The 15,045-nt window shown below is 47.3% G+C and overlaps 4 protein-coding genes across 4 annotated transcripts; 2 read left to right on the forward strand and 2 right to left on the reverse strand.

Moving 5' to 3' along the window:
• Positions 1–4,958: 4,958 nt before the first annotated feature.
• N7446_012292 (uncharacterized protein) lies at positions 4,959–7,551 on the reverse strand (the record flags this gene model as incomplete). The annotated part of the gene is made up of 2 exons (XM_058521034.1): positions 4,959–5,824; positions 5,892–7,551. The coding sequence occupies 2 exons, from the start codon at positions 7,549–7,551 to the stop codon at positions 4,959–4,961; spliced, it is 2,526 nt and encodes an 841-aa protein (XP_058366400.1).
• A 1,441-nt stretch (positions 7,552–8,992) lies between these two features.
• On the forward strand, positions 8,993–10,178 carry N7446_012293 (uncharacterized protein; the record flags this gene model as incomplete). The annotated part of the gene is made up of 2 exons (XM_058521035.1): positions 8,993–9,384; positions 9,437–10,178. 2 exons carry the CDS (start codon positions 8,993–8,995, stop codon positions 10,176–10,178), a joined length of 1,134 nt encoding a protein of 377 aa, XP_058366401.1.
• A 1,211-nt stretch (positions 10,179–11,389) lies between these two features.
• On the forward strand, positions 11,390–13,063 carry N7446_012294 (NAD(P)/FAD-dependent oxidoreductase; the record flags this gene model as incomplete). Its single annotated transcript, XM_058521036.1, has 3 exons — positions 11,390–11,474; positions 11,532–11,698; positions 11,879–13,063. 3 exons carry the CDS (start codon positions 11,390–11,392, stop codon positions 13,061–13,063), a joined length of 1,437 nt encoding a protein of 478 aa, XP_058366402.1.
• A 439-nt stretch (positions 13,064–13,502) lies between these two features.
• On the reverse strand, positions 13,503–14,183 carry N7446_012295 (uncharacterized protein; the record flags this gene model as incomplete). The annotated part of the gene is made up of 1 exon (XM_058521037.1): positions 13,503–14,183. One exon carries the CDS (start codon positions 14,181–14,183, stop codon positions 13,503–13,505), a length of 681 nt encoding a protein of 226 aa, XP_058366403.1.
• Positions 14,184–15,045: the final 862 nt, after the last annotated feature.

A 15,045-nucleotide genomic window follows, 5' to 3' on the forward strand; every position in this document is an offset into this window, starting at 1 on the left:
TAGAGATCGCCATCCATATTATCAGTGTCTTTATAGTAGACTGAGAGCTTGCTTTTTGCCGCTTCGAGTGACATAAGCATTCCTTGCTTCCAAGCGACCCTCTTCCGTCTAAGCCGTCTAATCGACTTTTCTATGTGATCAAATAGCTTATTGTAGACCTTAAAGACCCGGTGGATAGTGACGTCCTTCGACTTTGAAAGAAGAGTTGTGAATCGGTGAAAAGGCTGAAGGATGCAGATAAGATAGTCCACTTGTCGCCACTGCTCCTGACTTAGGGCAAAATGTTCTTGGTCGTACTGTGTACAGAAAGCATCGAAGGTTTGCTGGAGTTTCTTTGCGCGGACAAGCATTAAGAACGTGGAGTTCCATCGAGTAGCAACATCCTGAATTGGCACGAGCTTTGGCTCCTTAGTTTGTAAGTTGTAGAATGACTCTCGGCGCTGCGGACTCGCGTTGATATAGATCGCAATGGCTTCGAACCTAAGAGACAGATTAGGATAATGAATGGTAGAAAAGTTACGATATCTCACCTTATTTAGAGTGTCCACGATCTCGCGTTTCTGCTGTCTTGCACGAAGACTATCCACCCGGTCATCAGACCATGCCTGTTCAGCTACATCATTCTTTGGAGCAGCCTTCATCTTCCCAAGGAGGTCTTTAAGGCTTAACTGGATCACATGGGCAATACACGGTATCCGAATAATAACGACATCGTTGGCGGATTGTAGTGACTCAATCGCGTCGTGGACACTTGCCATAAGGGTAACGTTATTTGAAGCGTTGTCGGTGGTTACCGTAAGCACTCTATCTGTGATCTGATACTCCTGTAGCAGCTTGAAGAGCACTTCACTCAGATTTGCACCTGAATGAGATCCATGTAAGTGTTCGAATCTGAGTAGTATCTCATTGTACTCCCAGTCTTCGTCAAGAAAGTATCCCGTAATCGCTATAAATGCCTGCTTAAATGGCGATGTCCAGCAATCTAGAGCAAGTGATAGCTTCGCACCAGAAGGGAGTCTCTGAAGGATACTCTTTTGGTTCTCACGGACTAGGTCTCGAAGCTGCCGGCGCATAACCTTAGCAGAAGGAATTTCCGGCATTGACGGTGCAAGCCGGGCGTAGGAGATAAGATCACGGAACTCGGTGTGCTCGAGAAACAGAAAGGGGAGATGCGATACAGCAAGAAGCTTAGCAAGCTTCTGCTGCCAAACTCGCTCATCGAATCTTCGTACCGTCGCATTCTGCGCCTAAACGTCGAGGTCAGATTTAGGATCGTCACGGTTAGAGTTAGGTCTTATCTATACCGCATGCTCTAATGCAAGCTTGATATTTGGTTTCTTCCCTGCAGCTGAGGCAGCTTTTCGGCAATTTACCCCATTATAGTGCTTATTCATTGAGGTCGTCCCTGAATGAGCCCAGCCAGGGTGATCAAGCACCTTCCGACATTGATGGCACATAACCCCAGGCTTTCCATCTTTTTCAAACGCGACTTGGTCAAAGTTTTTCCAGCACTGGGCAGCTCGTTTTGTATCCCAAGATATCTGTTTCTTTTGGCCAAAATCGGTATGAAGCCACCACTGCACGAATTCGCTACCCATTTCCGGTGAGTATAAGATGTACGATCTGATCCGATCGGGGCAAATCCGTGGAAGACAATCAGGTGCCGCTCGATGTAGAGACGAGGGAAGGGAGGTAGTTTGACTTCCAGATGGGATAGAGGAGTAAAGCTGATTTGAACTATCATTAGCAATATATTCAAGAAAATCCGAGGGAGGACCCCCATAAGCAGATGAAAAGTTATCAGAGAACTGGGACATTATGAAGATGGTTAGGAGAAGAAAAGTCTTACCTCGATCTCTTGTGCTATTCAGTAAAGAACTCAGGGGTAGTTGAGTCTTGTAGACAAGGGTCTACTTCGCAAACAAAGGAGAAAAAGTGATATATCATATTTGATACTACCGATACTAATTGGCTAGAACAAGGATTATGAGGGTCACCCTGAGGGTTATGAGGGTCGCCCTTAGGACCCTAGAACTCTGGAGTCACATAATTGAACTTAATCGACATATTCTGCTTAATTTTAGCGTAGCATAAGTGTTTAGAGAGTGAATACAATATATCAAATACAATGAAGTCAGGATTTCCAGTGGTTTTAGGTTATATCCAGAAAAATGTTAGCCGTCTCTGGATTGCGGTGCGACTACGTTCTGCACTCAAAATATATATTTCCACATCGTGATTTGCCAATCTCTCCAATTCTTTACAATACATACCACAACGGTCTCCCTTAGACCTGAGAATCTGTCAATTGAGTATTACCAAGCAAGAAGACCTGAAGACATATTTCATAAAAATACACAGGGGTCGGATAGAAAAAGATGAATTAAGTGTGTGACAGACGAAACAGGTATAAGAAACAGTAATTTATTGCTATCTGTCAGCAAATTTATCCATCCTAATCAGGGAAGGTGTGAAGAATTTATGCATACAGTCAACTCTCGCTTATACCACGGTGGGATATTGCACATTCTTGATAATAACACATCCCTTGCTTGGATGGCCCCTTCATTCCAGTTTTTTCCATATAAATTGACAGAATATAACACATTTTGTTTTACCACACTTTCTTCCTCTCAAATCTGCTTAGTCAGCGCAATCAACCAATCAGAATGCCTCAATCTACAAGCTCTCCTACCCTCCCGACCCCACCCAAGCGCGTCAGAATGGGACCAAAGCGTACCAAATTGGGTATATCAGACGCGCAGAAACAGGCACTACGGGCATTTTGGTCTAATACTAGCCCAAAGCCCACGCAGACTGCATGTGCTAAGTGGTTTGAGGACCAATTCAAACAAGTGATTGACCGGTCAACCATATCAAGGATCCTTTCATCCAAATACAATTATCTTGATACGGGCCCTGCAGGGGCAAACAAACGATCTTCATCCTCTCATTGGCCATTATTGGACCAAAAGCTATATGACTGGGCAGATAACCATATTGGCAATGGAATACCAATAAATGGCCCTTTGATCCAAACTAAAGCAGCTGAGCTTTGGAGACAAATACCGGAATACAAAGATCGGACCAAACCTCAATTCTCTGAGGGTTGGTTAACTCGCTTCAAACAACGCCACTCTCTTCAATATCATACTTTCCACGGAGAAGCTGCCTCAGTCCCATCCTCGGTACATGATCAGATCAAAAGCACCAAATCGATTTGCAATCAATTCAAACCGTCCGAAATCTACAATATGGATGAAACTGGCCTATTTTGGCGACGTATGCCAAATGGTGGTCTTTCAAAGGGAAAAATTGCTGGCAAAAAGCTTGATAAAACACGAATCACTATTGTTGTTGCATCAAATGCGGATGGTTCCGATCGAGTCCCTTTATGGTTGATTGGCACAGCAAAAACCCCTCGCGCACTCCGGGGGGTTAATTTCCGAGCTCTGGGATGTGTTTGGCGTCACAACAAGGCAGCATGGATGCGTCATGACATTATGGAGGACTGGTTGCGATCTTTCTATGGGCGTATTCCCTTAGATAAGAAAGCTTTGCTCCTTTTAGACAATGCTTCACCACATGTTATTGGACTCCAGCGAGCGCCACCACCACCCCGGATTACGGTTGTTTTTTTGCCAGCAAACGCAACTTCAATTTATCAACCCTTGGACCAAGGTATTATCCAAAACTTGAAGCACCATTATCGGAAGAAATGGATGCGCTATATGATTGCTTTTCTTGATCGTGGGATAGACCCAAAACAAAGAATGAGCATTTATTATACTGTTACCTGGGTAACGCAAGTTTGGAGAACAAGTGTATCAGACCAAACGATTATCAATTGCTTTAAACAAAGTACTTTGATTAGTCCAAAGTCTATACCTATACCTGAGTCCGCGCCCGAGTCCGCACCTGAGTCTGCACTATTTTCCGAGCCCGGATTGAGTGATGAGATTGAAAGTCTATATAATCAAGCAATTGATAAGCTTGGTGATAAAGATATTGTGCCATTTGACGAGTTTTTGAACCCTTCGGACGAAGACATGTTAGAAGATGGGACTGAAGGGCGAGATGAGACCAATGAGCAAGATATATATATTGCCCCAACAACCTCAGAAATTCAGGATATTGACATTGATGGGCCCCCACCTGAGCTTCTGTCTAATTCTGCTATATTGGACAGCCTCCAGGATATCCTACTATGGGTTTGTAGCAAAGAAAAGGGTACCTCGGACCATATTAGACAAATTGAGAGCTTAATCAGCGACTTTGGCAGGATTCAGATTGATGAGAAACGTCAGGTGACTTTGGATCAGATGATGGGATGGAAGACTAAATAGGTATTAGGGCTTAGAGTTAGCTTGTCAAATATTATGTCATCCTCTCACCAAAACACAACTCAATTATACCACGTAATTTGGCTTGGATAGTATGCTGTGGTATAAGCGAGAGTTGACTGTACTACTATTTTACTATTATTACAAAGTTTAACCACTAATAACTCGCTTAGTAATAGACCTACCAATTTATAAATAGTATATTTGAAATCAGCCGATTTTTCTCTATCGATTAAGTCCCTTCCCAAATTCCTAGCGTACGGGACTAGCTAATTATAGTGACCCTTGTAGTAAATAGTGCCTTACGTGGTGGCAGACCCCTTCCGTCTACGTGGCCGCTAATAGTAAAATACGTGGTGTAAGGTACGAATACAGTGTAATCTAATTAGTAGGGTCCACCATAGATAAGGTGCCGTATCAGGGTTACGGTAATAAATCCCTATATATACGAGGAGAAAATCAAGTTGATTTACAATCAACTTGATTCTTCGTATAGACACTTCGGGGATTATTTTCGACGCTGCGGCTTTGTTCCTGATCTGCACCAGCCTCATATCACAACATATACCAATAGGTTATTTAAGATGTCCATCCAAACGCGAATAATCCACATTTTTATCCAGCACGTGCAGTCTCCAACCCCTGGAGAATATCCTGGATGAGATCGTTAGGAGCCTCAACCCCCATACTAAGTCTCACCAGATCGTCATAAACACCAATGGCTGCCCTCTGCTCAGATGTCAGAAGCTTATGGGTCATGGGGCCTGGCACCTCGCAAAGGCTCTGTACACTCCCAAAGCTTTCGGCGAGAGTGAACAAGCGCAAGGACCGACAGAAGTCTTCCGCGGCTTTGAAACCTCCCTTGATTCGGAAAGAAACTAGACAACCTCCCGCACCACCATGGTTGTGCTGTTTCTTGACTATCTCGCGTCCGGGGTGTGATTCTAGCCCTGGATACATCACTTCGATGACATGAGGTGAGCTCTTCAGTGCCTCCGCTATGGCTTGTGCACTGCTGTTAGCTCGGTTGATGCGTAAGTGGAAGGTTCGGAGGCCTCTAGATGCAAGCCAGCAATCAAATGGCGAAGGAACAGCACCGATAGCATTCTGCAGGAATGCCAGGCGGTCGCGCATCTCCTTGGAATTGGTAGCCAGGACACCTAGAACCACGTCATTGTGGCCGGCCAGATGCTTAGTAGCCGAATGCACTGTGATATCTGCTCCGTGTACTAAAGGGTTGAAGATGAAAGGGGACGCGAGAGTATTGTCGACTATGACCAGGATACCCATACGATGCGCTTGGGTAGCGATTGCCCGGACGTCGACAATCCGAAGCAACGGATTGCTGGGCGATTCTATCCAAACCATTTTGGTTTGCGCGGTGACATACTTTCCAAGATCTGCGGAGAGCTCCGTGCCTTCAACATAGGTGGTTGAGATGGAGAGCAACTCGGCCATGAGGGTAAAGGTTCGCTGAGTTCCTACTCGGAAAATACTCGTATCAGCATCTTTTGTCGTCGCATTGTAGCACAGCTCTAAAGCACCCACCGGCATACGTATCTGCAATGGCGATAATGTTACTGTACGGCTTGAGCATATGGACAACCATTGCGATAGCCGCCGAGCCGGAAGCAAATGCAAGTCCGTATTTGGCTTGTTCAAGTGCCGCCACGGATCTTTCGAAATCACTCCGGTTTGGATTTGCCTTGCGAGAGTACACGTACTCTCCTACCGCATTGTTAGCGGCCGCTTGCGCGTACGTTGATGACATGGTGATGGGCATGGATACTGCGCCTGTTGCTGGGTCATGTTTTCTATGCCCTGCATGGACAGCTTTGGTATCAAAGTCATCTTTGAAACTCGACATCAAAGGGTCAAGAGGATCAAGTGGAGGGCTAACGGTCTTCTCAATCTCGAGTGGTGAATTGTGAAACTTGCCAGGCTTTACGCTCAGTTTGGACATCAGAGATGACACACTTGAAGCGCCTGACTGGTCGCCAACAGAGACACTGCTACTGCTCCTGACGGAAAGATCTGGAGATGGGTTCGAGTCTGGTGTAAGCTGCGAAAACCATCCTGGCGTTTGTTTTTCCACCTTCACTGCTTTTTTGAGATTTTTCTCGAACAGCTCTCGAGCCATTCTCCATTCATCTGCTGTTTGCCACTCGTCGAGTTTGAGGAGGCTGGGCAATAATTGGTTTGCGCAATATTCACTCGCATCTCTGGGAATCAGACTCGGGAGGTGATCGATCGAGATGACACTCAACGTAGGACCTTCACTGGTAGGAACAATAAAACTCGGCCGTTTAAAAGTGCTATGGCCCGAGTAAATGGCGATGGGATTACCAGGGTCTTCGCCGTCACAGCTCACATCGGAAATAACGGACAGACGCCGATTCAATTCTCGACATGCATCCATTGTGACAAATGGCTTGGTATCTTGGGTAAGATAGATGCAGTTGATGAGTATATCGGCTTGCAGCACTTGTTTGGCAAATATCGGCTTCGAGGTATGTGCCCGGCCACACTGAAGAATGTTTTGGGAGTCTAACCCAAGACGTTGGCATAGGTCCACAGCTCCTAAACCACACTTTCCAGAGGCTCCCACAATCATGATTGTTGGTGGACGACCAATAGTCTTGACTCCATCCTGTAGGTGGGAAATGGTGTCTTCGACTGCTTTACGCTCGCTTTCATATGGCAGAATTTCTGCAAGCTCTGGTTCTTCCGGATGCAAAATCTGGTGAGTCCACGCTTGTATAGCCAGAATAGCTCCGCAAAATCCAGCATAAAAGCTAGTGGGAGCCAAAAGGCGATCTTTAACAACGTGATCTTCAAGGAATTCGATATCCAGCAGAGAGCCACCTCCACGGGCGAAGCGAAGCAAGGTCTTGGTCCAGCCTTGTTGCTCCTTAAAGACATGCGCGAAATGCAAATGAACATGTTCAAGGGCAAAGTCATCTGAAGGCATCAACTCCTTGAGCCCCACAATAATGTGGTCAAGAGGCGCTTCTACCCAGAAGTTTGTGGGGACTAGAATTGCGCCAGCAGCCTCCATCTCTTCATCGCGGAAGCATCTCTTGTCACAGCGTTCGCATTTGACAGTGTATCCTGCGCTGATCAGAGCTGTAATACATGACGGTGTCAAGACGGAGCGGTGCTCAAGAGGCTTGGTCTCTGCCCTGAGGAGTATAATAGGCTTAACCATAGTGCACGACTGCAGAACCTCGCAGGGTAGACCGTAGGAGCTTGGTAGAAATATCGGTGAGATTGAATGAATGGAATTGCAGACTGTGCGTTTTATGGACAGGCAATTATAGTGATACGCTCCTCTTATATGCACCTTGAGATGGCCATTTCGTTAAATAATCAAAAATTTAGTGCTCCTCGGTGTGCTGAACCGAACCATGTCATCATACTACATCCAACAAAGACGGGTTGATCCTGCCAACTCGTAGTCTCATTCTAATTGCTCCCGGAAAGCTCATGGTATCACTGCACGGAAGGATTCCTGTAGCAACATGGGTCTTGCCTTTGGGCATTTCTTTTCGATAATGCACACTGATAAGGGAGAAACAATTCGCGCAGCTTGTCGTCAAGATCAATTTTACTATATTCCGCCGGTGTCCGAGCTAGGTAGCATTGGCTGCAAGGGCCCCTGTCCCAATTATTCGCCATCTCGCCGGGTATCAAAAGAAACCCTCAGTAGTGGGTCCTAAAGTGAATATTTGGAGGGTCAAATGCGCTATGAAACAGTAAGCTTGGTTAATGGTCTCGGTGTGTCCGAGTAGTTCCCCCTTTCATGTTGTTTAATTTTCACTCTGACATCTCGGCGAGCATGTCTCTGCCATAAATACTCCAAGGCCGCCAGTCGGCCATTGGTGGTCAAATTCGCGCAGCTTGTCGTCAAGATCAATTTTACTATATTCCGCCGGTGTCAGACCTAGGTAGCATTGGCTGCAAGGACCCCTGTCTTTGGGCATTTCTTTTCGATAATGCACACTGATAAGGAAGAAACAATTCGCGCAGCTTGTCGTCAAGATCAGATTTTACTATATTCCGCCGGTGTCAGACCTAGGTAGCATTGGCTGCAAGGGCCCCTGTCTATATAACTACATGGCTTTGTGGCCAATTACGAATATAGCCGCCTTTAACTGTGCCTTGTGGGTGCCCCACAGCTGTCTTCGGGGCCGTTCGAATTATGTGGATCTCGGCAAGCCCCGTGGGTGGCCTGATAAGGGCACCCGAAGTGCTTCTTACACACGGTGGCTTGCGCGAGGCGTCCAAGGGGCTACGTCCCATCCTATCGGATATGATGGTTAGTGGCGACGGAATATGCACCTTCAAGGTTTTAATATTGGCAAAAGTACCTTTAGTACTTTCGTTGAAATCTCTTGCAGATCTCTGACCGCTAGTTTACTAAGAAAAATAGTTACAGAAAACCTGGATTTTGTGAGACTTTTGGGATCTTAACAATTCCCATTTGTCGGTTCTTATTAGCTTTTCTTCTTTGTTGTGACGAAAATCGCACGTAGTGCGGAAAATAGTTCTTTGCCTCCATTGCAAGGCAATACTGAAGGCCTCTTTTCCTTTAACCTTCTAATTACGAAACCCTTGTCAAAAATCGAACCATCAAAACCAACTCTGCAATGGCTTCTATTCTTCAGTTTTGGCATATTGCCAGGCTAGGGACTGATGGAGTTATCTTGGATGCAGAGCTGCAAACCCTGGGTGAAGGTTCAGGCGATGATATCCTGCTTGTAGATGCCAAACCCACTGAGCCGTCCCTCAACCCTCGCTTGTGGCCTCTATACAAACGCGTACTGTGCACAGTCCTGGCCACATCCGTCGGATTTATTGTCAGCTGGGCAGGCTCTATCACGTCGGCGGCTGCTGAGAATGCGAGTGTGGAATTTGGTGTGAGCGAGACGGTTGAATCTCTGGCAACAGGTTTATACTTTATCGGTTTTGGTCTTGGATCGCTTCTTGCCGGTCCCATCTCTGAAACACTTGGTCGTAATGCCATATACATTGTTGCCATGTAAGAGCAAGCTCCAAATTTATCTCAATATGGGAGCTCACTATGACTGCAGGACTCTATTCATGGTTTTCATTGCTGCATCTGGAGCGGCGCCCAACATTGAAGCACAACTTATCTTCCGTTTCCTGGCTGGCTTCTTTGGCAACACACCATTGACATGTGCCGGTGGCAGCCTAGCGGATCTGTGGAGTCCCGAAGAAAGAGTGATTGTGGTTCCAATTTACTCTGTGGGTATATTCGATGGATCTGCTCTAGGTCCAGTTGTTGGCGGTTGGGTTGCACAAGGTGCAAGCTCTGGAGCCTTATCATGGCGCTGGGTTGAGTGGATCACGCTGTGCATCTCAGCTGTCATACTGTTGCTTATTGTTCTCTTTCTTCCCGAGACATACGCGCCTGTCCTCCTGCAGTGGAAAGCTCATTCTATTCGCACAAAGACCAAAGACAGCCGGTATCGAGCACCCATCGAGGTGACTCGGGAGCCTCTAATGAAGCGCCTCGGGCGTGCGATGCAACGGCCTTTTGCTTTCCTCTTGAGAGAGCCCATTATCATCGCCATTGCTCTATACTTGGTCCTGCTCTACGTGGTCTTTTTCACATTTCTGAATGGATTTCCCTTCATATTTGGAAACACCTATCATTGGGGTTCTGGAATTACAGGTACAGCCTTCATGGCTATTTTCATTGGCCAGCATATACCGCTGACCCTGATGCCAATCACGAGAAAATGGGCAGCACTATACAAGGCCAGACGTGAAGCGGATGGTGCGCAGGAGATCGATCCCCCCGGAGAATAGGCTTTGGATAGCCATGGTTGGAGCAGTTGCACTGCCAATCAGCCTATTCTGGTTGGGCTGGACTGCGTACCCCGATATCAGCCCATGGTCAGGGCTGGCGGCTGGTGTGCTGTTCGGGTTTGCCTGCGTCGCCATTTACATAGGATTTTATATGTACGTTATCGATACTTACGCCATGTACGCTGCATCAGGATTGGCGAGTACTACAGTTCTCCGCTATGTTGTTGCGGGAGCAATGATCGCGCCGTCAATACCTATGTATGCACGCCTAGGAAGCCAGTGGACCTTGACATTATTCGGGGTTCTGAGTGTCATCATGGGCACAGTGCCTTTTGTTTTCTTCCGTTACGGCTTCTTTTTGAGAAGCAAAAGTTTCTTTGTTCAGCAGCTCCGTTGAAGGAAGAAGAGACTCGAGGCTTGTGAGGAGGCTTCATGAGATATACGGAAGCAAATCGTGCCATGGAGTTGTAGCCTTTTTTTTGGCTTTCCTTCACCACCGAAATTGAACTTCAAAGTGTCTAAATAGATTAGTCCTGATCCAACAATATTGATGTCTTTCAACATTCAAATCCGCCTACGTCAGTACATTTCAGCCCTTCAGTCGAAAGGAAACATCATTGCCACCTATCTACGGCTTTGCGCTTCCTGTGTCACCATACTTCAAGATTAGGATGTATGCAAATATGTTTTAAGGCCAGAATTTCACATGCTAGCCGGATAAGCAGACATTACCGCCCGAAGCCCCCAGGTCACAATCTAGACCAGAACTAGGTATCCTTGCTCCACTCGTTGTATTCAAAGATAGTTAGCTCTCCTTTCCATCCAGACCACTAGGCTAGCAACGGGTGGCGCCGGTCGGGGCCAATTATTACTTTTGTAGGCCTGATTCGTAAAATGACGCAGTCCCCAAAGGCTGGAACGTGAACGAGATGTAGCACTGCATTAGCGTTTCAGAAAAGATGCAGTGATCGGCAAGTCCAAATTAGGGAAATGCTACGTCTTGCATCTAGCCCCCGGGGCCTCCTGCTTGGGATCTTAGTTGAATACTCTCGGCGCTTGCAGCGCTGACGCCGAATATCTGACGTTCGCACTTCAAATGGTTCATGAATATAATTAATGGCCACTCTAGACAGCTCTTGCTGTGCTTAGGATTGCCAATTCAGATTGCTGAAGTGCTGAACAAACCACTTTTTAAAGCTGCAATTTCTAGGATGGCGCTTCTATCTACTTTACCTACTCCACATGCCACAAAGTCCTTCTGGCTCAGTGAACTATCACCATCACTGAAAGGATACCGTATGTCCCCATTATTTTTAAACAAAAAGCTACAGCTAACATATTATCAACTTTAAGGCAGCACAGAAGTCATTCCCGATCAAGCTGACATTGCTGTGGTTGGTAGTGGCATCTCTGGAACATTTGCGGCTCGCGAACTACTTACAACCGCCGCCGACCAGGGTCTAAAGCTAAATGTGGTCATGTTTGAAGCTAGAGAGGTTTGCTCCGGGGCAACAGGAAGAGTGAGTTAGTTCCATGCCCGCCTTGTTGGTCGTGGTCTCTTGAGCCTCGGCTGTACCTGATCTATCAGTAACCAAGGAAGCACAATGCATCAGAACGGCGGACACTGTCAGCCAGCATTATATGGTGGCGACCCCGAGATTTCAAGGCTAGAAATTCAAAATTATCACTATATTTCGCAGATGATTCAGAATTGCGGAATCGATTGTGACTGGCAGCCACGAGGCGCCGTCACAGCTTTTTTCACCGATGATGACTTCGCTCGCGCCATTGAAAAGCTTGAAAAGAGTAAAGACGACGTGCCCGAGATAATGGGGTATCTCCGTGTTGTAACCCCGAAAAGCAAAAGCCCTAGTTTGCGAGATCTAGGGGTTTCAAAAGCCAAGGGAGCAATCCTGAACACGCTTGCCGCAAGTCTGTGGCCTTACAAGTTGATTGCTCGGGTCGTGGAAGACCTCATTGAACAACATCCCGAATTTAACCTTCAAACTAACACCCCTGTGCAATCTATTGAGCCTGTTGCAGAGAACAGTGCCCGGAGCTGGCGTCTGCGCACATCCCGTGGTAACTGTGTGGTAAAACACGTTCTTTTAGCCACTAATGGGTATACATCGCACTTGTTGCCCAGCATGAAACACATTACCCAGCCCGTCCGTGGAAACATGATCGCCGGCTACGGTGGCGCTGAGCTACTTCTCAAGAATTCATACAGCTTCGTGGATGAGCTCACTGGCGAAGAGTACAGAGATTTGGAGCATACCAATCAACGTTTGATAGGTGACGGGGAGTATCTCATGCAGAGGCCGTTGGAGCATCAGATGAATGGGATGGACAAAAGTCCCACTCTGGCACTTGGTGGAGCGCGCTTCATGATACCCGATTCCGGATACGGACTCAGCGATGACAGCGTCGTAGACCAACAAGCCAACGAGTTCCTTCGTGGTCGGTTGAGCCAGGTCTTGGGTGTCGTCGCCCAGGCACCCGACGATTTCAAAGTGACCCATGAATGGACGGGAATATTGGGTTATTCGAAGGACGGCTCTCCGTGGATTGGCGAGCTACAGGATGGACTGTGGCTTTGTGTTGGGTATAGTGGCCACGGGATGCCGCAGGCAGCCTTGTGTGCGGTTCGTGTGGCCACGATGATTCTTGAGCAATTCCCAGCGTTCTCGCGGAATACTGAGTCACAGATTCAGCTACCGACACGATTTCTCATTACACCTGAAAGATTGAAATCCAACGGATTCCCTAACTTGAGAACCTCCCACTTAAGCTCACAAGGGGTCGTCTGGAGGTCCTGGCAAAGCGGATTGTTTCTCTTGATGGCTTTGGGATCTTGGGTGTGGCATCAGGAATTCAGTCGCTAACGTTTATATCTACTTATGAATCTAATTATCATCATTGCAATTAAGCTCAAAAAAGGTATACAATAATAATATAGTCTGTCCATCTAGTTATTCGTTTCTCGCCCCTGAAGGAAGGTCACTAAGTTGGACGATAGGCACCGTAGTGGTCTCCCATTGGCCGCCCTTGCCATGACTGCGACCAACCAGGCTCCTTGCGAGGAGCCCTTCATCAGGATCGCTGCCTATTCGCTGCCGGCTCATTAGACACAAATGTCGCTGTATGGCCAACAGCATCTCCTCCAATATTGAATACCAGCTCATGCTCAGAGCTTCAATTATCCCATGCGGCTCATGGCCCCGATCCGGATTATTGCGGCGGGATGCTTTGCGGAGATTCTTGGCCTAGTTATCCACTTTATCCCACGCCTCAACATATAGGCATGCGCCAGCCCGTTGGTGGTCACTTATAGACCTCGACATGGTCCGACTCAGGTTCCAAGGTCTGGGACCACGAGTCGAGCCGCCAGCCATTCACCGCCCCAATTCTCTCTAACGGACGAAGCAGATAGAACGCAGCACCAAGAGAATTGCCAATGGCGACTCGACTGAAGTGTACCGCCGCTGCAGGTGGGCTTTGGAACGTCCCGGTCAGAGCATAAATAGTTGGTATGAGCGAAAGTAAGCCCAGTGAAACGCAGCTGTACGGAAACCGGTACTGTACCGCACAAACACTGGGATCGGAGACCACAAAGTCCACCAGGATGCCGACCGCAACAACGGTAAATGCAGCTAGGTATCCGAGTTGGAGGCAGGGTTCGGTGCGGAACAGCACAACCACCGAAGGAAGGGTGGCCGCCCAGATCAGGACTAAAGTGGCTCCAGACTCCAGCTTTTGCCACTCTTCCGCATCATTGCCCCCGAAAGCGTCTAGAACGCGGTAGAAGAGGCTGGACAAGCACCAGAAGATGACACCTGCGCAAAAGGCTAGCACGGACAGGGGGTCGAGAATACCTCCGGGGGTGGATGGGAAATGGAAGAGCAGAAACTGAATCACAAAAAGGTAAAAGTAAAGCAATCCAAAGACATTAATTATGGCGAGGATTGCGAAATCGTGCAGGGACTGCGCTCTTGGGTCAGCCATTTAAGTCGTGTACTTATTAAAGCGACGACACGGGGAAAGCTGGGCTTTTAAGCTGAATAGCAAGAGCGAGCAGCTGCTGGATCAGATGCCGTCTCGATAACTGCACATTGTCTCGGACATAACAACGTAACTGAGTAGGAGAACGTCAGAGGGGAATGGGTAAAATATTGTGCAACGGTTAACAAATGGCATTCACCAATGGATTCTAGAAAGGACGGTTAAGGACGGTTAAGAAAGGGGGTTGAGAAGGATGTCCAGCTCATTTGATCATGCTTTGAAAACTTGTGGCCTGTTCGGGCGGGCATCATTCATGCGGCGGTCCAAGTTAGCTTTTTCTCAGGTTGACCACTGGCTTATCCCTGTCTATCCCGCAGTAACTGACACAGCAACTTGCGCGTCACGTCGAAATAATAAAATAATGGACCAACTCGATCTAAAAAGTTTTCTTGTTAAATGTTGACCCAGCAAAGCTGGCCAACACCGCCTGTCCTGCCACCCTCAATTCTATGGTTACAGATCCTGCCACTTTCGCTGCAGCTATTCATCTGGCGAACACAATGGCAGTCTTCATCGGATATCTCGGCAAATCCAAAACTTTTTGACCGGTTGTAAAGAACACGTTTATGAGTGGAGCTTAGTTCTCGCCTGGTTGTTGCCGAACCCTGCATCTCCGTAGCAGCGTTTCCCACAATCGAGTTCTTGTAGGTGGACTTAGAGTATAAATCATCACCGCTGCGGGAAATAGCAGCTATATTCCCGTTCAAGTGTTAAACAAAGCAGATCTCAATGGAGGAAATCGTCAATATTGTTCGAGAGATTGGCCGACAACAGGGAGAAAATGTATACTTTCGAGCCTGCTACA

The sequence above is a fragment of the Penicillium canescens genome, assembly GCF_028828765.1.
Source record: "Penicillium canescens strain IBT 15451 chromosome Unknown utg000010l_segment0_segment0, whole genome shotgun sequence".
NCBI classification, from domain to species: domain Eukaryota; kingdom Fungi; phylum Ascomycota; class Eurotiomycetes; order Eurotiales; family Aspergillaceae; genus Penicillium; species Penicillium canescens.